The sequence below is a fragment of the Podarcis pityusensis genome (assembly GCF_964106645.2).
Source record: "Podarcis pityusensis genome assembly, chromosome: 1".
Lineage (NCBI taxonomy): Eukaryota > Metazoa > Chordata > Lepidosauria > Squamata > Lacertidae > Podarcis > Podarcis pityusensis.
The window spans coordinates 40,869,313-40,893,792 of record NC_138028.1 but is presented as its reverse complement, the minus strand read 5'-3'; the positions used below and the strand labels follow the sequence as shown (position 1 = coordinate 40,893,792).

At 41.2% G+C, this 24,480-nt stretch overlaps 1 protein-coding gene across 2 annotated transcripts; it reads right to left on the bottom strand.

Annotated features, from left to right (window-relative positions):
- Positions 1–1,388: 1,388 nt before the first annotated feature.
- ARHGAP11A (Rho GTPase activating protein 11A) lies at positions 1,389–22,987 on the bottom strand. 2 transcript variants are annotated; one of them, XM_080977719.1, is made up of 12 exons: positions 22,492–22,987; positions 19,550–19,620; positions 18,386–18,482; positions 17,870–18,123; positions 16,193–16,353; positions 15,806–15,955; positions 10,033–10,107; positions 9,198–9,365; positions 8,584–8,719; positions 7,844–7,949; positions 5,944–6,091; positions 1,389–3,931 (listed from the first exon to the last, which is right to left on the bottom strand). In XM_080977719.1, the coding sequence occupies exons 1-12, from the start codon at positions 22,627–22,629 to the stop codon at positions 2,427–2,429; spliced, it is 3,009 nt and encodes a 1,002-aa protein (XP_080833845.1). In that variant the 5' UTR covers positions 22,630–22,987; the 3' UTR covers positions 1,389–2,426. The 2 variants fall into 2 exon arrangements, with proteins under 2 accessions (XP_080833845.1, XP_080833846.1); XM_080977720.1 differs by lacking the exon at positions 10,033–10,107 and having other exon boundaries at positions 22,492–22,983.
- Positions 22,988–24,480: the final 1,493 nt, after the last annotated feature.

Here is a 24,480-nt window from a genome sequence, read left to right as displayed (position 1 = left end):
CCAGGAAAATCTGTATGTATGGCAGCTCATGGCAGCAGTGCAGTTTTTGCAGATTAATTTTTTGTGATTCTGCCAAAAAAACTCAACTTTTCTGTCTGGATTTTCACTGTTTGGAATCTTCTTCTTCTCTGGCGATCACTCGTAGCCGAGTAAGATTGTCTTCCTTAAACACAGTTTTAACAATGAGTCTGTAAGTGACTGTGGAGACCAATTCTGGATCCACACGTCCTTCCACAGTGGGAACATTGGTTTCCTGGCGGGAGTTGATAACGGTGTGGATTTGCCAAGCATGCCTTCCTCTTATCACGTTTCTCCCTTGCGTCCTGAGTTCGAGTGTCTTCAAAGCCCATGACACCTTTGGTAAAGGCTTTTCTCCAACTGGAGCGCTCGTAGGCTAGTGTTTCCCAGCTGTCAGTGTTTATAAAACTTTTTTTTATATGGCAACCCTAAATCAGGCTATACATCTTTTGGGAGCTTGTTCCAGCCTTGGTGCAGAAGAGGTTGCTACACAATTTTTAATGGTTATTTCCTTTTGCACAGTTAAGAAATGTTCCTTCTGTTGAATTGGTTCTAAAAATTTATCTTATCATATATGGCCTTGAGGAGCTTTGTATCCAACTAAGTTCTATCCAGATTAGACCCATTGAAATTAATGGGCCCAAGTAGTCATGCACATTGATTTCACTGGGTCTTGTTTACCAACACCCCCCAGTCCACAAAAGTAGTAAGTATTCTAGTTTCTGGGAGGAAAAGTCAAGCAGAGCCTGTGAGTAACAGTACTCCACAGCTCTGTAGAAGGGCAGAGGGAAGAGAAGGGAAACTTTAGGTTTGTATAATAATTGAGCAAATTAAGATTATTTAAATTTAAGTTCCTGGTGATAAGAGGTTGGGATTTCCTTTAGTGATAACAGCCTCAGCCAGTCTCCTCTAAAAGGCAGACTTGGGACTCCGAAGGAACCTAGGCTGCTGTAAGTTGCAGGACCTCTCTTCATAGTTAATAAACTGTAACAAATCCAGTGCTTTTTTCTGGGAGTACGCATACCCCTAAACATTTTGTGAATCTTTGTACTTTTGTCCATTTACTGTATTTATTTTTCCTGATCTGAACTATAAAATGGTGATTTTCTTTAATCAAAATGAGAATACCCCTAAACGTTTTTAAGAAAAAAAGCACTGAACAAACCTAATTGTAGTTGTAAGCAGTACTATATAAGAATGGAGATACTTTATAAAGTGATACTGTATTACTAAATCTAAGTGGTATTATAAATATGGATATTTTCCTAGTTAACTTGGGTGGCCTGGAAAAGCAGCAGCTAATATTATACATCAAAACGCACAAGCACAGCAAATTAAGAATGGGCCACGAATCAAGAACCACACACACATTAAAGAGAAAAAAAATAAGTTTTTTATTTTGGAAAAAATAAATTTAGCACTATCACAAATCAAATTACATAGAAAAGCTAAATAAAAATCAACTTCAAGTTTAAATAATTTATGTACTATAAACAGAACTGAACAGTTTCAATATTACAGCAGACAGAGCAAAATATCTGTGCAAATGAACAGTATGGCTCTATACAGTTTTATTGTGGTGACATAATAGGCATATTTCATTATTTTTAATCATGTGGTTTGCTGTACCACATTACTTTAAGAAAAGAAATTAAGACCTGCAAGTTCTTTTGCGCATACCCCTACCCCCAATTTGCAGTTAGAAAATAATGTGCATCCAGCAGCATTGGAATATTTACCGTAAATTGTGCTAGCATCCTCTGTGTGCATCCACCTACAATTACATAGTTGCTTAACTTGCCAATGTTTTTATTTGGTGCTATTTGTTTGAGTCAACAAAAAAATGCACCTCCGATCAGTAGACAAGCTGTGAGCTTCTTAACAGCTGCTTTTACCTGAGCACCAGTACCCGATATCAACCTTACAGACACTTAAAATGTTGTAAGAACTAACTATATTGTGAGACTCATGACTGTGAACCAAGAACTTGCAAACACAGTGTTATACTTTGCAAGTGAGGAATGCACTTCCTTACAAATGCAATTTTAAACTTCTTACACTACAAGATCAACTAAAAACAGATTCTTCGTAACTGAATTAACCGTAACCAGCAGCATTTTCAAGCTTCCCCACCCCCTCTAAAATCCAGTCAAAATATGAAAGGCAAATACTTATTAGAAGCCACAAGGTAAACACTACCCAACAGAACTTATTCAAGTTTCAGTTGCAGCTTACATTTCCTCTCAGTTCAAGAAAGAATCCTATTTAAAAACAAAAACGACAGATATTTTTTAAAAAGTAAAGAAGCAGATTGATAGTTTAAGATAAACAAGAGACTTTGGCTACAATCCTAAATACAAAGACCACTGAAGTCTATAGGAAACATGCCAGGAATTGGGTTGTTTAACCTATAAGTCAAGAGGTTTAACAACTGGAAGGAGTTTGGTTGTGGCTATTGGGTTCTTTGGAGACCCTCTATAGCGAACCTTCTTTTCTGACAATTTTCTCCTGAAATCACATTTGTCAGGTGTAGCAACCAGAATATTTACGTTTGTGTTCGTTTTTACAACAGCTTTTGGTGCTTCGTGATTAGTTAGGTCCTCAAGGACTGACTTGGATTGATGACTGGTAGTCAGTGTCTCTTTGCAGGTTGTACCAGGCCTGCTGGCTTGCTGTAATGGATGTATTTGTTGTGGGCAGGATTTGGAAGGCAGAGAATACCGATTGCAAGTAGACTCTTGCTTGCAGGTTGATTCAGAAGAAAGCAGAGAAGCTGTAGATGTACTAGAGGTATTTTCCATGTAGGACGGCAATGCGGTTTCAAAACTCACTGATTTAACAAGAGAAGGACAGTCATTGCCAGCTTTTATTAATCCACAAGCAACTGACGGCTTGTTACCCTCCAAGAGGGAGTTCATTCTCCGTACTGACTGACGGACAGGCGTACGTTGAAACTTAAGTGGTGATTTGGCTTTGGTTGCAGAACATGGCTCATTTAATGAAAGTTTGTTGAACCAATGTATATGGTCAGCAACCTTTCCTGGAGGGGAAAATGTAGATTTCTCAATAGTTTCCATGTGTAGATAACATGTATTGTTTCTGTTGCCATCTTCTGGCAACTGAGAAAGCAGCTCCCCTTTTTCAAGACATTCTTTAATTTCTGAGTAACAGTATCTAAATTCTTCATCGGTTTTTTCATCCGATTCCAATGTCTCATTTTTCAGGGTGTTTGTGCTATTTAAATGCATCCCTGGAGATGTCATTATGGTCAAGTGCTCCTTTTTTATTGATCCCTCACTTTTGCTAAGATCATGGACTGGAAGATTAGTCTCTGTATTGTTTGGGAAGAGGGAACTGTCTACAGCTTTGACTTGATCCATATTTGGCAGACGTTTGTCGGAGACATTTGATTTATTCGCAGAACCTACAAATGGAGTCTTCTGTTCTACATTTGTCAGTTTCTGAGCTTGGGCTTTAGAGAGCTCTTCCTCTAGATTGAGTTCTGAAAAGCATGCTGTACCTTGTGTTAAATTTAATTTTGAAGGCTCAGTTTCAAATAAATTATGAAGGTTGCTTCCCGATTCAGAAAATGCTGTCTTAATTTTCAATAAAGTGTCTGCAGTCAAATCATTTTCATCCTCACAAAAAGAAGTTTGTTGTTTTTTGCTTTCCTGTTCAGAACTTGCATCAGTGGGTCTTGACTTAACAGGAATGATTGGTGGTAGTCTAGTTGTAAGAAGAGGCTCAGAAAAAGAGGTTTCTGCTTCACGACATGCCATTAAAGCAGCAGCCCTATTGCTAGTCTTCTCAGATCCTGCAGTACTGGGGCCAGTCCAGGACATTCGGTAGGTTGTTTCATTACGTTGGTTTTCAATTTGCAAGTTTTCCTCTGACTTGCTGATGTTTTTGGAATCTTTAAAAAAAACAAAAACGCACACAGTAAGTATATCAGAAAGTTATAATCTTGCTGATTAAATTTACACTGAAACCACTTGGGATCACAAATGTGATACTTGTTGTTGCAGTAGTGCCATTAAGGACTTTGGCACCTGCTCACTGCACTCTTAATCATGGGGTAAAATGGGGGTTGCCTTTTTTTCTCCCTTGAAAAGTACATAGAGTTGAAGGCAGAAGTGATGCTCTTTCCCACTCCCTCTTTCAGCTATACCTGCTTTTCAAGGCTGAAATCAGGATCTGACCAGCAGCTAAACAGAAAGCAAAGTAATCATTGAGGTAGTACGGAAATAATAATAATAATAATAATAATAATAATAATAATTTTATTATTTATACCCCGCCCATCTGGCTGGGCTTCCCCAGCCACTCTAGGGAAAGAGAAGCAATCTGAGAGGCTTGAGGAAAGGAAAATGGAGTGGTCAGTAGGTAAAAAGTGCAATGTCACAAGTGTCAGGAGATAGCTCATGTGCATGTGTGCACACAGTAAAACACATCCTTTTAAAATTCCAGTTTATTTTTGGGTTCCCCACATCCCATAAAAAAATAATCCAAAACCCCTGTATCTTTTTCAATTGATTGAACCACGAAAACCCATTGCTTTCCAGTGTCGCCATAGCACAAAAACATGGATATGTGGTACAAATGATTATCATCTGCACACTCTTTACAAGGGATCTGTTCAAAACCATAGGTACAAGGGATCTGTTCAAAACCATCAACTAATAGGTAATCTCTGGGTCCACATATATATTCCATGATTTGTGTGAGAGTTACATAGGAAGACCACAAAACTCATGAGAATCTGTGCCTTGGATCAATGTTCTTTTGGTGCTAGCAAGAACTGGATCTGCAATTTTTCTGTGCAGTCCACCATCCTAAGCTTTCATTTGACAATTGAATTTGGGGACGGGACTTGTGTAAAATGATAAAAATTCAACATCTGCTGCAATTCTATTTGGTTCGACTTTTTACCCAGACCCATTGGGAAAGCAAAAAATAATGATGTTGTGTTTTTCTTTTTTGTCTGGAGTGGGGAGAGAAGTAATCAGAGAGGTGGTACCCGCAGCACTCTCAGAAAATTCCAGATGTGTCCACAGCTCAAGGCTGCTGACATCTGAATAACACATTTGCCTGTTTGCCTGTATAAAGTAAAACTTTCTACCATACGATCACGGGTGACACCACCTTCAAGAAAAAATGCAGAAGGAATAGACATACCACACTTATGTTTTTCCTAACCTTGGGAACACAACAATGGGTATTAAACTGGTGGTCGCTACCTCAATCTCTGGTGCCATTTCAGGTTTCAGGAAGGAAGGGGGAACAAGATTCATTTAAGCACCAAGAATGACCATATGATTTATTATGGTTACTTCTTTTATACCAAATACGAGATATGATGCTCCAGAAAAATAATCACTTGTGCTCATAAATATGTGTGTTCATTTTGGTCTGTGGACTGCCCTACTCCACCTTATAGATGTTACTATCAGCTTTTCTTTAGGAAAACAGAAAGTGCATGCACACCATGCTACTGTCTTGATCCACACTAATACTGCTCTCAGCATTCTTTCAGAACACGTGTGCCCAAGATCAGCTTAGTTCATCTCAGCTCCTTCTCTAAAGATCAAACAGCCAATAAAAATCTGTGACCTTAGCATTCAGTCCGAATAGTATCTACCTGTTTGAAGATCAGAAAGCAAGAGTCCCTATAAGAGTGGCCAACCAGTTTACTGCTCCAAGGAATTAGGTGTCATCAGCAAACTAGGACACTTCATATCATTTGAAGTCAGGGCTGAGCAGTGAACAAGCTATAAAGCACCAGACCCAACTAGGGCTGGGCAATATCTCAAAGTGTCTGAAACTGGTATCATGATTGGAATGCCATACCTGTTTCAGACACGCTTGGTAATTTTATTTATAATATAGAAAGCAACATTTGACACTTAGAGGGTAAACCAAATTTACCTTTTTTTGTTATATATTCACCAACACATGGGCTTAAAAATGCAGCTGTCTTTCCATGATTCATCCCACTTTCAACATTTTGTTGACTTGCAAGTCGACGACCAACATTTTCAGATCTGTTGCTAGGCAGATGTTCCACTGCAGTATTCTTTTTAGGATAAAAAAAAGTTTATTTTATGTAGACAGCACAAATGATTTACTGCTTTTACAATTTAAGGAAAGAATCAGAATTTAAAGATGCTGCTGTACTATATATTTAAACAAGGAATGCAATGAAAAGCTTGCAATGTTAGGTCTGTCATGTGAATGGAAAAAAGTAGTGTGTTGCATTGGGAATTCATGGTAGCACCCCAATCCAAAGTCTATAGGAATAACTGGCTACAACTGAGAAAAAGCTGCAAATGGCAAGAGATAGACATCAAGCAGCTGTAGAAGAGGAACACAAACAGGGATCAGCTATTTGGAGCTAGCTGAGTAGGTGAACAAGGGACAGAGAAATGGCAGTAGTACAGACCTTCACGGACTTCAGCATGCAGTATTTAGAATTTGTGACATTTGCCAAACATTCTCCATCACATGGATTAACCTTTCAGCCCCTTATTTGTTTACTTACTTACTTACTTACTTACTTACTTACTTACTTATTAAAAATAACCTAAAACACAAATACTGTAGCCTGGGAAAGGCTTTTGGAAACTAGAGATTACAACTGGAACAAGATCACAAGTCATCGAGAGATGGGCTCCCTGCTTCAGTTCCAATGCATATCTGCACAGAGAATGCAGTTTGTTTACTTAAAATCATTTATAAATACCGTATTTTTCGCACCATAGGACGCAATTTTTCCCTCCTAAAAAGCAAGGGAAAATGTGTGTGCGTCCTATGGAGCGAATGCAGGGGGGGAGGCAGGCGGGAAAAGCCCCCAAGAGCTGCACACAAGCTCCGTGCGCTCTTGCGGGCTTTTCCACAGGAGTTAGAAGGGACTAACTGGCCGCATCAGTCCCTTCTCCCACCTCCCAGAAAAGCCAGGAGAAGCCGCAATCTCTTTAAAGGGGTTGCGTGGCTTCTGCCGGTTTTGCGGGAGGTGGGGGAATTCCCCCACTTCCCAGAAAAGCCAGGAGAAGCCGCGATCTCTTTAAAGGGGTTGCGCGGCTTCTGCGGGCTTTTGGGAGAGGTGAGGGAATCCCCCCACCTCCCAGGAAAGCCAGGAAAGCCCTGCGCAGCGTCTCCCGGCAAGGAGAGGCTGCACGGGGCTAAAGCGGAAGCCAAAACAGCGAGTGGGATCCATCCCGTTCGCTGCCTTGGCTTGCTCCATAGCTGTGCGCAACCCCTCCGGCAAGGAGAGCCTGCACGGGGCTATGGATTCTTTAGCCCCACGCAGCCTCTCCCGGGAGGGAGAGGCTGCGTGGGGCTACAGAGGAAGCCAAAACAGCGAGCGGGATCCATCCTGCTCGCTGCCTTGGCTTGTGCCATAGCCGCGTGCAACCCCTCCGGCAGGGAGAGGTTGTGCGCAGCCTGTGCGGTGCTCTTTGGGGCTGGGGGGGGGAAGATTTTTTTTTCTTGATTCCCCCCCCTAAAAACTGGGTGCGCCCTATGGTCCGGTGCGCCCTATGGTGCGAAAAATACGGTACTTAATATTTTTTTAAATCTCAAAGTGCTGCACAATATCACTAAGACAAAAACTCAACAAAAAACCAATAAGACAGTAATATAAAAACGCATACAAACGGCCTGAATTTATGGGTCATGGAAATATTTGATTACTTTAAAAGCATTTAAAAATCGGTTAACGTTAAAAAAATTCTCTACAGTTGCAACAATTAACTGAAAGCTCCGCAAGACTGAAAGTAATCACTTCTCTTAAGAGTCTAATACAATAACAAGAGATGTTAAATAGTACCTCTTTGCTGCTCCTTCCCAGAATGAACTTTAATCGCAATGACCTGCGCACCATTTCTTTCCGACTAACCTTAGGAGAAAAGCAACCCATTTTTCCAGACTCAACCCTGAAAAGAATAAGAAATAAGCTGAGTACACATTGTCCTGAACTCAAATACCCTAGGTTTTAAGTCTAATAATGTACATAATTTGGCTTGGATCCAGACTTTGCTTCTGCCAGTGGGAGCTTCCCAAGTAGAGTTTCACTCAAGGGGTACTGCTACTGGCAAAAAAGGGTGCAGGAAGCAGCTTTTACAAGTTCCCTTTGTGCTCTTCAAAAATCTGCTCTGGAGAGTTGAGAGACCCCAGTGAATAACGTGGTGGATAAAAGCCTTATGTTGATAGAAGGTCGTTGATAGAATTTACAGATTAAGTTTGGCTCCAACACAGTAACCACCCCTTAAGCATAAAACAGGCCATTTATACCTAAATTGTGGGAGACGGTGTGAAAGACTGTACAAAGTTCTACCCCATTAAATGATTTGAAAATACATTTGATGATGCACTGAGAGGATGGGAGCCAAAATATAAACTCCAGTTTTTAAAAGAACCAAGGTCACAGAATTCAGTTAACTCATTTCACTTAGAAATTGTATTTAATCTAGAAAATTTAGAGTTCTATATAGACTTCTTTAAACATCATGAAACATAGGCAGCATTTCCCCCTCTGTTCCTGTAATGCCAATCTTCTGACAAACTTACCTATGTACTTTTTTGCTGGCAATTCTTTTGCTTCTTCGACTTCCTACACTAGGCAGGTGCTTTTCACTACTGACTGAGATAGACACAGAACTCTGAGGTGCGTCAAGAGATACATTAGGGCTTGTTTCAAAATGAGCTGTGAATAGGTTAGAGAGAAGTGTTTAAATGATCTATTGTTAAAATAACTACAAAATTATTTCCCCTTTTAAAAACCTATGATCTGGGTCTCCATTTTTCACTGAAAATTTGTAAGTTCTCATTAAAGTTGTTCAAGAAATTGTGTATTTAACTGTTTTCAAATCAGTTATTGAAGATAGAATGTCTCTCTTGGGACTTAACCCATCCACTCTCCTTTATATGCTTTTTCATACATATGTTAGGGAAGCTGATTTGTCTCCCATGGGCGCCAATCCATAACTTAGCCCAATGCATGAGAGGGCTCATAATGCAAGTACAATTAGGAACATAAACAATAAATGCAAAACAGTCATCTTTATGTAGCCATGTTGGACTGCAGTAACTCTACAGTTTTGTAAGGCAAAGAGGGTTACCATGAGGGACAGAATTCTGAACTGATTAGGTTGGAGAAAATATTTAAATAATCATTACTTTACCTGAACCAGGTGTTGATCCAACGCTAAAAAGGCTACTTGGTAGCAATTCAAGAGCCAAGTTATGCCTGATAGATCGCCTTTTCTTGTTAGAGAAACCTTGAGAGGAATCAGCTGGACATTTACGTTTAAAATTTGGAGTAAGTATCACTGGAGTCACTGATGAAAAGACTGTAAAGAAAACAACAGATGAAATAAAAGCTTTAAAATGGCAGACAGCAACAAGATAAAACTGCTGTACAGTTGAAACAGTGGAACTTGGTATTTGCACTAGTAGCTAGAGCAGGTCTGGCACTCACATTTTTTATAGGTGAAATAATAGGTTAATAGAAAATACAGATAGGAAACATTTTAAAGTGGTTGCTTACTTCCTCCTGCAGTTAGTAAATTCCTGCCTTTTTAAAAAAAAACACAAATTTTATTTCCATAACTTCTAGAAAGTCTCATCTCCCCTTGCAGATGACAAACATTTAAAGCCATGCACTCTTTGCAATGTTAGACAAGGATATCTCATTGGCAAAATTTATTTAGGAGAAAAGCAATGTTTCTGAAGGAAAATGTACCCAAGTTAAGAGAGATTCTTTAGTAATTTGCATTGATGGATAGCATATCAATGGGACCTAAGCCCCAGTATGCAGTAGCAAAAAGCAGCCCAGTTTCTAACTCTGAAACTCAGACCATTACAATCAGTGCAAGTGCAACGGCAAGGGCAAGCAAGCCAGTATTACAGACTTGTTATGGTAATCTGCAGCACCCTATCCGAGCACAGTCTTGTTATAAAATGCACAAGTCTTGAGGACAAGGTATGAAGTGCTCCATGCAAATGCACTATACCTACCATGCCTGTCTTTCTGTGGTGTAGTGGAGGGGGTTCTGTTAGATTTAAGTTTATTCAGAGCTCCACTAACAATATCTGAAATTGAAGACACACCAAGCAATCAAGCTTTTACTAGGAATTTTATATTGCTCAATTTCTAATATAAAGTGATTTTTGTTATTAAAAAAGAGAAAGGATAGCTTCTTAATGATGCATCAATTTTTGTACTTCTGTTTAAGCTGAAACCCAATTTGTCAAAATTGTTATGTGCCGTTACCAAGCTGATCCTTAAAAAAATTACTGTTTCAGCACAATGAATCCCAGTCGTGCTGACGAAGATGCATACAACTGTTGAAATAAGTACTTGTTTCCCTCTAAGGTCCTACCTCTTAGGTTAGCACATTTATGCCAGCCCCATGAAATGGAAAATGGTATTCAGAAACACTTCACTAGAACCTTTAAAAGTATTCAGTTACAAGATTTGGGTTCCTTACCATGAAGGTTCATGTTTTGCCTGTGGAGACAGTGACTATGTAAGCGGTATCTCTTTCATTCAGCCAAGGCAGGGACTTGTGACTAGGCAATTTGATTATCCTCTCCCTCCCCTTCTGGCTCCTCCTCCAGTTCGGCACCATGTCCAAGCAGAAGGGATCTCGTAAGAAACATTAGGTTTAGATAAGAAAAGTGGGTGGGTGGGTGGGGGCAGCCATATAGTAGTAGGAAAAGGAAAAAGCCTGCCACAAACAAACTTCGATTGGGAGTTTTCATGCATGCAAGCAAACAGCTACTTGAATAAAATAATGCCACAACTTGAGTGTGGCAATGGATATCTCTACGTTGCCAAACAAGAAGGAATATTCAAGGAAAGAAACTGATGTTCCATTCTCAGTGTGGCATGGGAGGAATCCATTTTGAGAGACATATAAAAGCTATAGATAGACAAAGAGCAGGCAGAAATAAAGGTGGCTGCCTAGTCAGGAAGTAGTAGGTTCTGGAGAACTCTTCTTGCATGTATAGACCTATCTTAATAGTGGCTCATTAAAATGGAGATATCAGTAATGCACAATGGAGTGGGTAAGCACTGGGATTCATAGGCCAATGTTATGTGGGCCTTGATTCAGTGTGCTACAGTGAAGCCAGTCACTTCTCATCCCCTCCTATGACCAGGGTCACAGAATAAAAAGGAACAGCTGATAAGATTATCTAAAGGCCCCTGCTCTTTAAATGAGTAACTCAAGGGTCTGCCTAATGTCTAGGTTATGCCAAGGATGCTCCTGAGAATGACTAGAATTGGGACAAAAGAGGGGGAAATTAACTCTTGGGATATGTGGAACATGTTGTCAAGCTTCAGATGAAGACTGATCAGTTCTCAGGATAACTCTAGCCTTACGGAAGATTCAGAGGTTCTTGTTAACTGATAATGAACTGGGCTCAGATGAATCTTGCTTATGGTGATGAAGGTGGCTTTGAACAAGGTTAGATGGACTGGAACTGCCTTAAGGAGTTCAAACAGCAGGTGAGATAAAGCATAAAAGTTCATGTTTAATTGCCAGGAAGGAAACTAGTGGGCAGGCAGATTAAGGAGGCCCCTCTGATGAATCTCTTTGGATGAGGATATGAACCCAAAGGTTTGGCGCTGAAAGAAGAGAAGCACTTAGGCTTCTTGCTTGAGGCCATTTTGCCCAAGACCTTGTTGCATGCCTGGCTAGGTAAAAGCAAGAATTCTGATGCTTGTTTCGCTATGGATCTTCAAAGTGGAGAGATCACTTGCCAGATTCTGAGAATCCTCACTGGTGAGAGGGATAAGAGACCCCAGAACATACAGGTGATCACCCCAGATGAACTATCCTACGGGATGGTTAAAGATAGCCATTGAGGAAATTTGAGAAAAAACATATTTGTACAAATGTTCCAGAGGTCCTGCATGGCCTTGGGGGTGGAAGCTAACCTGATGAGGTCAGGTACTTGAGGCTCAGTAGGAAGCACAAAGATTAGAATCACTTTTCTGGGGTAACAAGTTCCTTTGCCTCTTTCTCCAATAAGTGGGTGATGCCTGCTTTTATCATTCAACATTTCTGAATGGACATGGAGGTTGGGGATGAGCAGACACTGTCCCAAGACAGTCAAACAAGTTCTATCATGTACTGTGCATTACAAAATGGAGAATGGAGCCACTCCCCACCGGGATCTGGATGTCACAATGGTGCTTGTCTGGCTTGGTTTAAGTTGTGAAGCTCTGGTTTCTGAGGAATGACAGTGCCAAAAAGGTTTGCTGCTCCTGGAGTCTTGACAAAAGGAAAAGGACTGTCTCTTTGATCGCAGCCTGCCTTCTTCTGGAAACAGACAGTAAATCCTTGTGTCTCTGCTAAAACCTCCTTCAGTGCTTCCTCTCCAAGGAGGCCAGCTTCTTTAAAGGGGACTAAAGCTAGATTACTTTGGGATGCCAATTCTACATTCCAGTGTTTTAGCCATGTTGGCATTCTATTTACAACAGCAACCACAATGGCTCTGGTGAAAAATTAACACATCCATTGTGGCATCAATCTAGATAATTGCGGGGTAGTCCCTGTGTAGCTTATCTAGTCAAAGTCTGGAACTGGAGTTAAGTGCTTGAACTACAAATGGCTGGCTCTTGCTATGAGGATAGAAGCTGCCCTTATGGGAAAAGCCAGGGCCTCATAACCCTCTTTAAGGTCAAATCAAATTTCTTTTTTTGCCCCTTCCTGGAAGGGGGCATCACAATTCCATTCCAACCCTGACAGCATGGCTATTATGGGGCTTGTTGCTCTAATGTACAGATGGCCAATGTGGTGCCCTCCAGATGTCGCTGGATGCCAACTCCCATCATTCCGGGCCACTGGTCATTCTGGCTGAAGCTGATGAGATTTGCAGCCCAACAACATCTGAAGGGAATGTTAGGCTATCCATGCTGTAATTGTGCGCACTGTTAAATTTATTGCTGCCTAAATGTATGGTCCACTTTGACTCAAGTATCTAAAACCTATAGGGGAAATCCTCTAAGGAAATTTTGTTGCTGGCAGAAGAGAAGCTTCTTTGGAAATGCCATGTGCTGGATCCTGCTCAAAAGAATGCAAACCTAAGGCAGAAATCATTGTTGTCAATAAAGTAAATACTGTAATCAAAACCATTAAGCCATCTTATAGCTCCAAGAGTCCTCTGTCACTTCACTGTCCCTCTTTTCTCTCTGAAGAGATGGTGGCAGGAGATATCCTGGCTGAGGTAATATTCTGGGTTTTGACCCATATAGCAGGGGAGGTTGGATTTGGGTAGATTTTTCTTTTTGGATGTGGTATGTGGATCAGGAGACTGGTGTTCAGAAATGCTCATGTGAAACTTTAGCTTGACTAGATTTAGGGTCAGCACTGACAACTTCTCCTTCCTTGGAATAGTGATGGACTGAGATGTGAAGAAAATCAGATGAAGTTGAGGAAAAGCAGCTTGAACACTTGTAGGAGGGTTGGACACTCAGAACTAAACTCCTTAATATCAGCTGTGAGAGAATCTTTGAAACTTTGAATGAATTCTTTTTCTAATAAAAAAAGGAGAACTTTTAAATGGATAAACTGTCCCTTTTTGAAGGTACAGTGGTACCTTGGTAGTCAAACGGCTTGGCTCTTGAAGAAATCGGCTCCCAAATGCCACAAACCCAGAAGCGAGTGTTCCAGGTTGTGAACTTTTTTGGGATGCTGAATGTCCCAACGCGGCTTCCGACTGAGTGCAGGAAGCTCCTGCAGCCAACTGGAAGCCGTGCCTTGGTTTTTGAATGGTTTCGGGAGTTGAATGGACTCTCAGAACAGATTAAGTTCGAGAACCAAAGTACCACTGTATAGGAGTTTCTTGAGTGGTGCCACAGGCCCAAGCAGGAGGTGAAGGTTGCAGTAAGGGACAAAAGGAAAGGAAAGCATTTCCCCACATGTACCCCTCAGCTACTTAAGGGAGAAGTACACACTGCAGTGGGAAATTTAGTGCAGGAGAACTGGGGACGGGAGAGGAAGAAGAATTAAGGAAAAGTACATAGGCCTGAGCTCTAAAGTAGAGGAGGAACTCTGCTTTGGGCAAAGGCAGGGACGAAAACAGAAGCAGAGGACAAATAAAGCAGCCTAGTTACATGATCCTGCCTTGGACAAATGAGAGTTCCACTCTGTGGGTTGTATGTTGCCCATGCCAAACTATGAAGCACAATGTTGTTAGGCCCCACCGCCCTTCAATAAACTTTTTTAAAGTTTTTTTTCTGAAGGTTAGCTGGAAGACCCAGGATAATTTTCTTCCACTTGGATTCCCTCCCTTTAATCTGCCCAGCAAGGCTGGAAAGTAAGTTCCCTGCAAAGAAATGGGTTAAAATGACCAAAGTGTTAAATAATCCTTCCATGACAATTTGAGATCCCAACAAAATGAGACATAGAATTTTCTTTGCACGGTTAATACTTTTCAAAAATAATAAATTAAACAGAATGAACATAGGGAAAAAGCAAATATAAAAAATTCACAAACTCAAAACACAGGTCTAGTTTGTACATAATTTGCATGCAATTGTTTCAAACTGTTTTTAATATTTTATCTTTAAATTTGCTGAGACCTGCCCTAGGACCATGTGGTGGGAAATAAATAAATAAATAAATAAAGACTTAAATACTGCTGCTACTACTACTAATAATAAGCCAATCTGTGGCTTAGTGCAAACTAGCAGGTTACTGGAACAAAAATCATGACTCCTGTGCTCTACCCTGGCTGCTGCCAGCACACTATCCAAGGCTAAGCCATGGTTTACCCTGTTACTTCCAAACCTGGGCTTGTCTTCCTAAGATTAACCACAAATGGTAAACCAAAAACAAACCTTGGTTGCAGCTCATGGTTTGCTTGGAGTGAGACAACCACAAGCCTGGGTACAGACGTTATGCTAAGTTAAGCCATGCTTAGCTACAACAGCTAGTCATGATCTTTGATCCAAGAACCTTTATTTTTGTTTATTCACAGTATGCCATAGTTTGGCTTAGCATTGTGTGAATCAGGCCATAGTAAGCAATCATGTGCTAAAGATCAATATTACATCAGCGTATATCTAAAACTCAGATGTGGAAATAGCACTATTGCTAGTGCAACTGCTCACTAGTGCTAAAGGTTTGCCCATATATACGTAAAATAAGAAATAGTGAAGATCTTACATCATATTTACCATGTTCACTGATAAATCTGCAATCTGTTACATATGTAGATTGCAATCTCAAGGTCAAGTGCCCTTAGGTCATTAAGGGCAACACACTTAAGGTTTCAAGAGCAGATAGCTTTTCTATTATCTATAGCCAAATAATCAAATTTCCCTTGCCACCTGATAGAAGACACAGAAATCTGAGTGTACAAATCAATACTGATAAATAGATGCAAAAGTGCGCTCCTTAAAAAACAAAAAAACAAAAACAACAGCATGCTACTTATTGGCCAAGGACAATTTAAATGCTCTATTCCTGTCCAACTATTTCCTACTAATTCAAATTGCTCATAAGGTAGACTAGAAACCACTTTTGGACAAAAACACCAAAACAGTACACATATTGATTTATAGGTGTGTGGTCTAAATATATATCCCTAGATCAATTGTTAAGCAACCTGCTCCCAGAATCAAAATACATTCCACATACACGGCTCATTGAAATTAAGCATTCTTATCATTAACATTAAATGTAAGTGTACTTTCCCCTTTAGTTTAGCAATTTGAAGGTTCTCGTATAGCTACTTTCCCCTTGTTACAGGTAAGTGCAAAGGGAAGCACACTCACCTCCCATGCTCCTCCTCCTCCTCCTCCTTGTGGGTTCACCTGGAGTTTCACCTTCACTTTCTTCATATTCTTGCCGCAAAGGAGTGGAGACAGGATCATCAATGCCAAGCATAGTAGGTATCTTTTCCAGGATGAACTTTGGTACATGCCCTGAATTAGGGAACAATTGTTATGCATGTTATGCGGGGATTCCATTCTATAAGCCCACTCCATCCCTGTCCCTTTTCATGATGTCTTTATGACTTTTGGGGGCGCTACTTCTGGGTCCAGTGCCGTGCGCATGTTCGCAATTGCGCATCATTCAGATGCGCCCAACCCAGGAGCTGCCTGTGCAAGGAATATCACAACTGCTAAAAATTTCTATGTCACACAAAATTATCACCGTACCTATTTTTTCTGCATGATCAATAAGCGTCTGCAGAACTGCCGCCTGCAAACGAAGCTTTCTCTCTGTATGAGCCGACATCTTGTCAGCTTCATTTGATTGCAAGAGGTTTGGAACAAAGATAACTGCCAGGTTGCTACTGCTCATTTTGTTCTCAGCAGATCTGGAAAAGAAAACCAAAAAGAGAATGGCATCAGAAGTTTCATACTAGTACAGTGGTACCTTTGGTTGCGAACGGGATCCGTTCCGGAGGCCTGTTCGCAACATGAAAAGCCCGCAACCTGAAGTGCCGTATCTGCGCAGCGCAAATTGGTGCTTCTGTGCATGCGCAAGCGGCGAAACCCGGAAGTAACCCTTTCCAGTACTTCCGGGTCACCGCGGGATGCAACCTGAAAAAACGTTAACATGAAGCAAACATAACATGAGGTATGACTGTATACAATTTCTGATTTTAAGACTGCAGGCAATTATTATTTCCCCTGCACAAACGCCTAGTCAGCACTGAACTTGAAGAGCTCTTGAGCATTGGCTCGTTAATACAGCTATTTTCTAGACCTTCTGCAACTAGCTTATCCTAAGTAGCACAAGATTCTGATTCCTCAAGCTTGCAGCCATCTTGGGCAAGGAGAAAAACGTAAAAAAAGCACTTCAAGTCATGTGGGAGCTACTTTGGAACCTACGCCATGCTTTCCCAAGTTTAACTATTGCTGTTAATTATCTCATATTGGCACGGGATTAAGAAGGGACCATTTTCAACATTCCCTATTGGATTTGGGGAAGTACTGGGGTAGGGAGGAAGAGACACAAAGGGAAATTCAGAGTAAGCAGCATGACCAAGGGAAAAGAAATGGGTGGGGCATTTGAGTATACTGTTCTGATGGAACACTCTGATGGAGTGATACAGCCATTCAGCAATTGTTATTTAACTCAAGAGCTGGTTCCTGCATTGGTAAGGGGGAAGAAGCAAGGTTCATTTGGTTAAAATTAGATATTATTCCTTCGTAGACAAGGCAAGAGACCTAAGCTCTGTGAGCACTCAAGAGAAGTGAAATAAAAGTATTTCATGAAATCTAAGCATACAGGTTGCAGAATAGTTTTATAGAAAGATCAAGTTTTTGGGGGAGGGGATATTCCCATCTGCTAACGGTTCGTCTAATAATTTCAGTGCAGTTTTTTATTCCTCACTTTATTTTTGGGGTAGTAGTGCATGTATGTGCATGCTTTAAGTTAGTACTTTTATATTTGATATATCTTTCTTTTCTAAACTACAGGTTATGACCCAAAGGGCAAGTGAATGTTTTACTTACCTGGCAGGGGAGACACCTTGATCGTGAATGTTTAGCCTTAAATTAGTGTAGTTGTTTAGAAACTGGGTTGATATTAGGAAGGAACTCCTCTACATGGCAATCATTGGTATGGGAACAGATGATTGGGGTGGAGATTATACTGCTTCATATATCTGCATATTTATTTTTGTTTGTGGAAGACCCCCTGAGATTTGTTTTTATTCTTTAAAAATAGTGCACGCACGTGTGTGTTCTTCTAGCTAACTGTTCAGTGGCACGAAAAGATATCCTACTAAATTAAATAAAAGGCAAGGAACAAAAACTGCACTCCTATGATGTGAAACATTTTAGTGCTATTCCAAGCACAGAGGGCCAATAGTAAGCACAACTTACCTTAGAGACACTTTTTTGAGAAACATGAAAAAATATCTGAGTATATTGATTATTCTGTCATTCATAAGACAGGAAAGCAGCAGTGTGGCAGAATTCTTCTCCTCGCTGCCCAATTGTTGGGCTTTGATGAGAGCTTCTTGCAGGTCACTTGGGAGAATGGGCTCAGGCAGTTCTCTGAAAAACTGCTTCAGAAGCCCTGCAACATCACAGGGCTGAGCAGTTGACAGGCAGTTTTCACCTTGATCCAGTTTACCCTAAAAATAAAATAAATAAGTTTTAAAACTGACATTGCCATAGTGAAAAAGCACAGAACTGGATGGAAGACCATACAGGCATTTGTAAGAAATGTTGAGATATTTGAAGGCCTATTGGCACAGATAGTATTAACCATTTACTTTAAGTGGTTATGGAAGTGTAGGCAGAACCTGCCTTATTTTTAATTTTGTACAATGCATAGCTAGTATTGTTAGGCCCTTTACTTAGAAAGACAGACTGAGAAAGACAGTTGTACTGTACCTTTAATGCTTTTATGCGAACAACTGATCCGGATATTCTGAAGAGCCCTTCAGTGCCAATGTGTTCTTCTAAATATTTACATGCCTCAACTAAGAAGCTAAAGGAAAAAGCGAAAAACAATCAGTGTGTTTGGCATTAAGAATTCAATCTTTGCAAGCAAAGAAATATTAAATTATGTCCATACTGATATATATCAGAAAGTAACATCATTTTGTGCACGGGGGAAAGGGAAGGGGCTTGAGTCTGCTCAAGGCTCCAACTCACTCTATTGACAAAAGCCACACACTGTCACCAGAAGCGGCAGATCTTCCAATTAGAGGTAAAACCCAAACAAAGCATTATGTAAAAAAATTAGGTTTAAATTGACTGATTTGGCGAAAAGGAAGCCAAAAAGGAAGTCAGCGTCTGATTTCTGCGGACAGTTTCTGCAAGGGACATTTTTGTGTATGGGAGACAAAGAGGCATTACAGCCATGGAGATTTAGTAACAATTTGACTTGGACCCTGGAGACTGTTTCCTTCTTTTGGATATATATTTGAAACAGTTGTGTCAAGCTGCCTTGGGGGGGGGGGGGGGAAGGATACAAATTGACAGAGAGAATTTGATAGACTGATAATTCTGGCAGAGTAAGAAACAAAAAGGGGGGGGGGGAAGGCTGTGGAAACACAAGCACTAAGCCCAGACCCTGGAATTTGGAGGCACAAAAGTGGGGTTAAGCAGGGCAGTTCAAGATGTAATCAGTTCAGCTGTCCTGCATCTTCCTTGTGCTCCTGACCAATAGCTTGTAAATGAAAAAATAGTTTTTCTCCCCAAATGTTATCTATTGCAATTGCTTTTCACCACCTCCAGTTACACAATTTCAAACAGCACTGTTTCACAATGCTCTACTAGAAAAGCATACGATCTCCCTTCTATCAGGACAAAAGGTCATTGTACGCCTGCTGGTGTGATCATGGGAATGTTGCAATTTCCTTTCCCCTCATCAGTATGAAGAACTTTCCTTCCTTGGCACCAACCATTTGTGGGGTGGGGAACAGAAACAAATTTCAGGAGTTGATCGCATGAATTATTCTCTCCCCAGATTCACTTTTATGTTTCTACCAGAATAAACTGCATGAAGACCTAATTATGCCTTATGTCTGCTATATTATAGGTTTTGCTTACCAAGGTATACGATCATATTCAGGCACATCTTGATGAGGTAATTCATGAAGAGCTATTCCAAATATTTTGCCCTAAGAAACAAAACAAAACAACTTTTTTCAACAAGTAGCAGAACACAGAGGTCGTGCACAAAGGACACTAGAACTTCTGATTCTTATGAAGTAAACGCCCTTTTAATCTTGTCTTAATATCTTTTGAAGTGCATGCACAGCACTTTCATCAAGGAATTAACTTGCACTTACTCTGTACTGGATGCAAAGGGACTCTCTAATGCCAACAGACCTGTCTAAAAGAGCTTTTTGTGATGTAAACATTTCTGAAATTATTGTGCACAACTGCAAACACAAATCATTGCTTCCATTCTACCCTATGATAGTGATTTACATAATTTAATATTTTAAAGTGGAAAATCAAGAGAAAATAAATTCCATAAGGTATGCCTTACTGAATACTGATTTAGTACAATACAAACTTTGTATCTTACAGCTTGTTTCATCGGATGAAAAAACTACTCGTTTTTCAGCCTAAGACAGGACCACAGATAGTATTCTTATCTAATCACACAATACCTGATCCTTATATACATGCATTCTTAGTTACTCATTCAAGCGAATGTAACTGCATGCTCATTTACCTTTGCCCCAGAACACAAATTTTATCTTCGCCTTAAAATGAAGCATAACAGGGACCCCTATACTAGCTCTATTTTGACATGGAAGTTGAAATGTTTGCATTTTTGTAACATGAGCCATCTAGACTGGCCTCAATCTAAGTGTCTTTCAAATAATTTAAGTTGTTCTTTTAAAGATGAGGGCAGCACTACTGGAAGTAAGGTGGGATGGGATGATTTATTAAAGAGAGAAGTATACACAATAGCACAAAATAGGGTAAAAAAAAATCAATTTTTTACTCTATGCTCTAACCAGAGCTGAAAGAAAACCTTTACTTGTGTCTATGTGTTCATGAGGAACCTAAAGGCACATCCTTATGATACTTTCCTTATGAGTAGCTATACTGCAGCAAACACATAATGAATCCTGTGGCACCTTAAAAACTAACAACAACAGCAGCAGCAGCAACAACTTCTTATCATAGGCTTGAGCTTATTTCATCAGATGAAAGGATTTTATCCTGGGTTGGTAGGAAATGGGAGCAGAGGGGGGGGGGTGGAATCTATGAGATCAGAGCTCAATGAAAAACACCAGACAGCGATAATTACATTAAAGCTAAAAGTTGTGTAAACTAATTAAGGTGGCCACTCAAAAGTACTTTAGATGGCTGCATAATAAAATCAAGGTAACTGTGTTGCAAAAAATACAGTGATAACTGCATTAAAGTATAAATGTATATAACTAATTACAGTGACCATTCACAAATTAAATTTATATACTACCCTTCATCCGAAGATCACAGGGCAGTTTAAATCAATACAAAGCAGTATTGATATTAACAGTTATCCCTCTATGAGTGCACATCCATCTTTTGTGAATGGTCACTACAATCAGTTGCATACATTTAAGTTTTAATGCAGCTCTTATTCTTTATTTTTAAAATCATTGCCTGTGGCCTCACAGCTAATCCCCCCTCCCATGCACACATGTATGTGCATATACTTGCCAACTCTGGATAACACTCCATATATGACGAGTCTGATGAAATGGGCTCTTGTGTAGTTATCATGTTTATGTACAAGAATAAAGCCACATCATCTAGTCTCACTGCTTCCTAAAAAGAAAGCGACGGAAGCACTCCATACATAGTTACTGGGAGTAAAAACACTACTATTTATATAACAGAGGTCTTTTGTTGCCTTGCTGAACTGCAATTTCTTCTCACTCATATTGAGGAAGAAAGAAGCCCACTATTATGCCTGCAAGACAAGTCCTCACTGAATCAACACATCCTCACTATAGCCTATTTCTAAGGTTTGCTATTTCTGAAGTTTGAGAAAAGGGAACATTATATCCCTTGGCCTATGCAAGAAAATAAAGAAAGCACACCTTGCAGCACAATCCAAAAGCATGGCTACTCAGAAGCAACTCCCACTGGCTTTAATGGGACATACTTCACAATTGACCCTATTGAACACAGTTGGCTTTACTTTTGTGTAAAAATGCATAGGATCTGACTGCACACCTCATGCAACCCATCATTTTTAATAAGGCCACAGCAAGTCCCTGGCATCTCCAGGAAGGGCTGGGAAAGACTCCTGCCTGGAAATCAAGAGCCCCTGTCAGTCAGATGTTTGATCTCAACTGGTCGTATGTTCTCACCACCGGGCTGCAGCCTGACTTACAGTAATCGCAACCAGAGTTGCGAAGTTACATGGTTTAAATAAATAAATAAATAAATAAAGTCCCTCCCCACAAAATACCCGTTTGGGCTTATATACGGATCTTGGATCCTAAACTTTTGAAGAGTCAATACTAAACGACTAGGGAGTCCAATAATTCAGTGTGAAGAAGCTTCCTACGTTTTCAAAAAGATGAGGCAGCCTGAGTAAGGACCTAGAAGTCTGCACAGCAAATCTAGCTTTTTTTTTAAGAAGGCGTCCCCCCAATAGTCAAGCGGGTCGCCTTCTAAGAGCGCCTTCTCAACCCAGTGCTTTTGTTTTTGATTGACACTAGCGCACCTTTGCCCATAGTGGCTGGATGGGCGGAGTATAAGTAATATTATTTTTTATTATTATTATCGGAATGGTGGACGTGGTGGCACAAGGCTCAGCTACCTGGTCAGACTCCCCCCCCCCCCCCCCGCCCAGCAGGCGGGCAGCGGAAAAGCTGCGAGGGGCCCCGAGTCGCCTGCAAACCGGGCGGCGAGGAGGAGCTCCAAGCCCCGGGCTTCCCTGCTCCGAGTCCTCCAGGCCTCCCGGCTGGCGTGAGGGCGGCGCCTTCTCTGCCTCCGCCGCCTCGCCTCAGCCCCTTTCCCCCGACTCCACTCACCTTCCCCTCCCCGGCGGCGGCGGGCAAGGGCTTCCCTTTCGCCGGCCGGTTCTTCACCTTGATCCCATAGGCGGCTCGGAGCTGCTGCTGCACCGCCAGCTTCGCCAACCCTCTTCCGCGGCTTTCCAAGGCCTCCATCCCAGTCGCCGTGGCCGCTGCTCTTCGCCGTGGCCTCCGTCGGCCGCGTCTCGCCTCAAACTGAGCGCCTCCCGGCCCCTTCTCCTCTCCGATTGGCTCATTTCCCTGTTCGAAATTACAAGACCCCTAACGGCTGGCGCCGAAGGACGTGCCTCGGCAAACGCCCGGTATGGTTGCTGGCAGCCTTCGCTCGAGGCCTCGGCGACTAGCATATTGGCGGTTGCGGTGGGAAGCGGGGGTAGTAACAACGTGTCGCTTTCGAGCGTCGGCTTCTCTTTCCGAAGTTTTCCCATTCAGGATTCGTGAAATTCAGGCGGTTCGCGTAGTCAGCTAAAGGGTCCTCGCACTTCAAAAATAAAGCAAACATAGACACAAGAACGTTAAGACTGACTAGCCTTTGATTTGCAAGCCTGTTGTGGACCATTTTCACACATCGTTAGTGGCAACGGGAGATAACGGGGGGAAAGCAGAACTTTTATTATAGCTGTGATTATTATTTTTTTGTAACGAAGTTTTTATTCATTTTCATCTTTTAACTGTTTAACATGGCTGAATTGATTATGTATCTTTGCTTACTTTAGAGCACATGACACACAACAAATACATAAAAATAAAATAAAGCAATAAACACTCAAACTTTTCTGAATGTATTAACAAAGTTGTATCCATCATGCGAAAGGCTGGTCTGGTGGAATCCCTTGCCGGAATTAAGATTGCTGGAAGAAATATCAACAACCTCAGATATGCAGATGATACAACCTTGATGGCAGAAAGTGAGGAGGAATTAAATAACCTTTTATTGAGGGTGAAAGAGAGAGCACAAAATATGGTCTGAAGCGCAACATCAAAAAAACGAAGATCATGGCCACTGGTCCCATCACCTCCTGGCAAATAGAAGGGGAAGAAATGGAGGCAGTGAGAGATTTTACTTTCTTGGGCTCCATGATCACTGCAGATGGTGACAGCAGTCACAAAATTAAAAGACGCCTGCTTCTTGGGAGAAAAGCAATGACAAACCTTGACAGCATCTTAAAAAGCGGAGACATCACCTTGCCAACAAAGGTCCGTATAGTTACAGCTATGGTTTCCCCAGTAGTGATGTATGGAAGTGAGAGCTGGACCAAAAAGAAGGCTGATCGCTGAAGAATTGATGCTTTTGAATTATGGTGCTGGAGGAGACTCTTGAGAGTCCCATGGACTGCAAGAAGAACAAACCTATCCATTCTTAAGGAAATCAGCCCTGAGTGCTCACTGGAAGGACAGATCCTGAAGCTGAGGCTCCAATACTTTGGCCACCTCATGAGAAGAGAAGACTCCCTGGAAAAGACCCTGATGTTGGGAAAGATGGAGGGCACAAGGAGAAGGGGACGACAGAGGACGAGATGGTTGGACAGTGTTCTCGAAGCTACCAGCATGAGTTTCACCAAACTGCGGGAGGCAGTGGAAGACAGAAGTGCCTGGCGTGCTCTGGTCCATGGGGTCACGAAGAGTCGGACACGACTAAACGACTAAACAACAACATACAAGCGTATGTACCAAAATTATAACAGATAAGAAATTGTGTATAGTAGTTATGTGTATTGCTTATTTTGTATCAATAACAGAATTTATAGGTGTCAGCATCGCCCTTGAACCAGTGCCACCAACTGGACTCATCCACTTCAGCCCCGACTGGGCTAGGCGAGCTGGGTAGCACTTCCAGAGACCACCTTCTGCACAGGAACAGGTCAAAGTGCTGTGGACTCACAGCTTAGAGTTGTAAGCACCGGATTCACTCCAACAAGAAGACAGTCGTTGCACAGCAGAGTACAGCAGAGTCTAGCAGAGTATATAAACAACTCGGAGAGCAGC

Excerpts from the sequence above, each read along its gene's own strand:
- ARHGAP11A (XM_080977719.1), bottom strand. The coding sequence starts at position 22,629 with ATGGAGGCCTTGGAAAGCCGCGGAAGAGGGTTGGCGAAGCTGGCGGTG. Across the intron at positions 10,108-15,805 it reads GAGGAGGAGGAGCATGGGAG|ATATTGTTAGTGGAGCTCTG; the intron begins GTGAGTGTGCTT and ends CTTCAATTTCAG. Across the intron at positions 6,092-7,843 it reads TGGGAAGGAGCAGCAAAGAG|AATACTGCAGTGGAACATCT; the intron begins GTACTATTTAAC and ends TATCCTAAAAAG.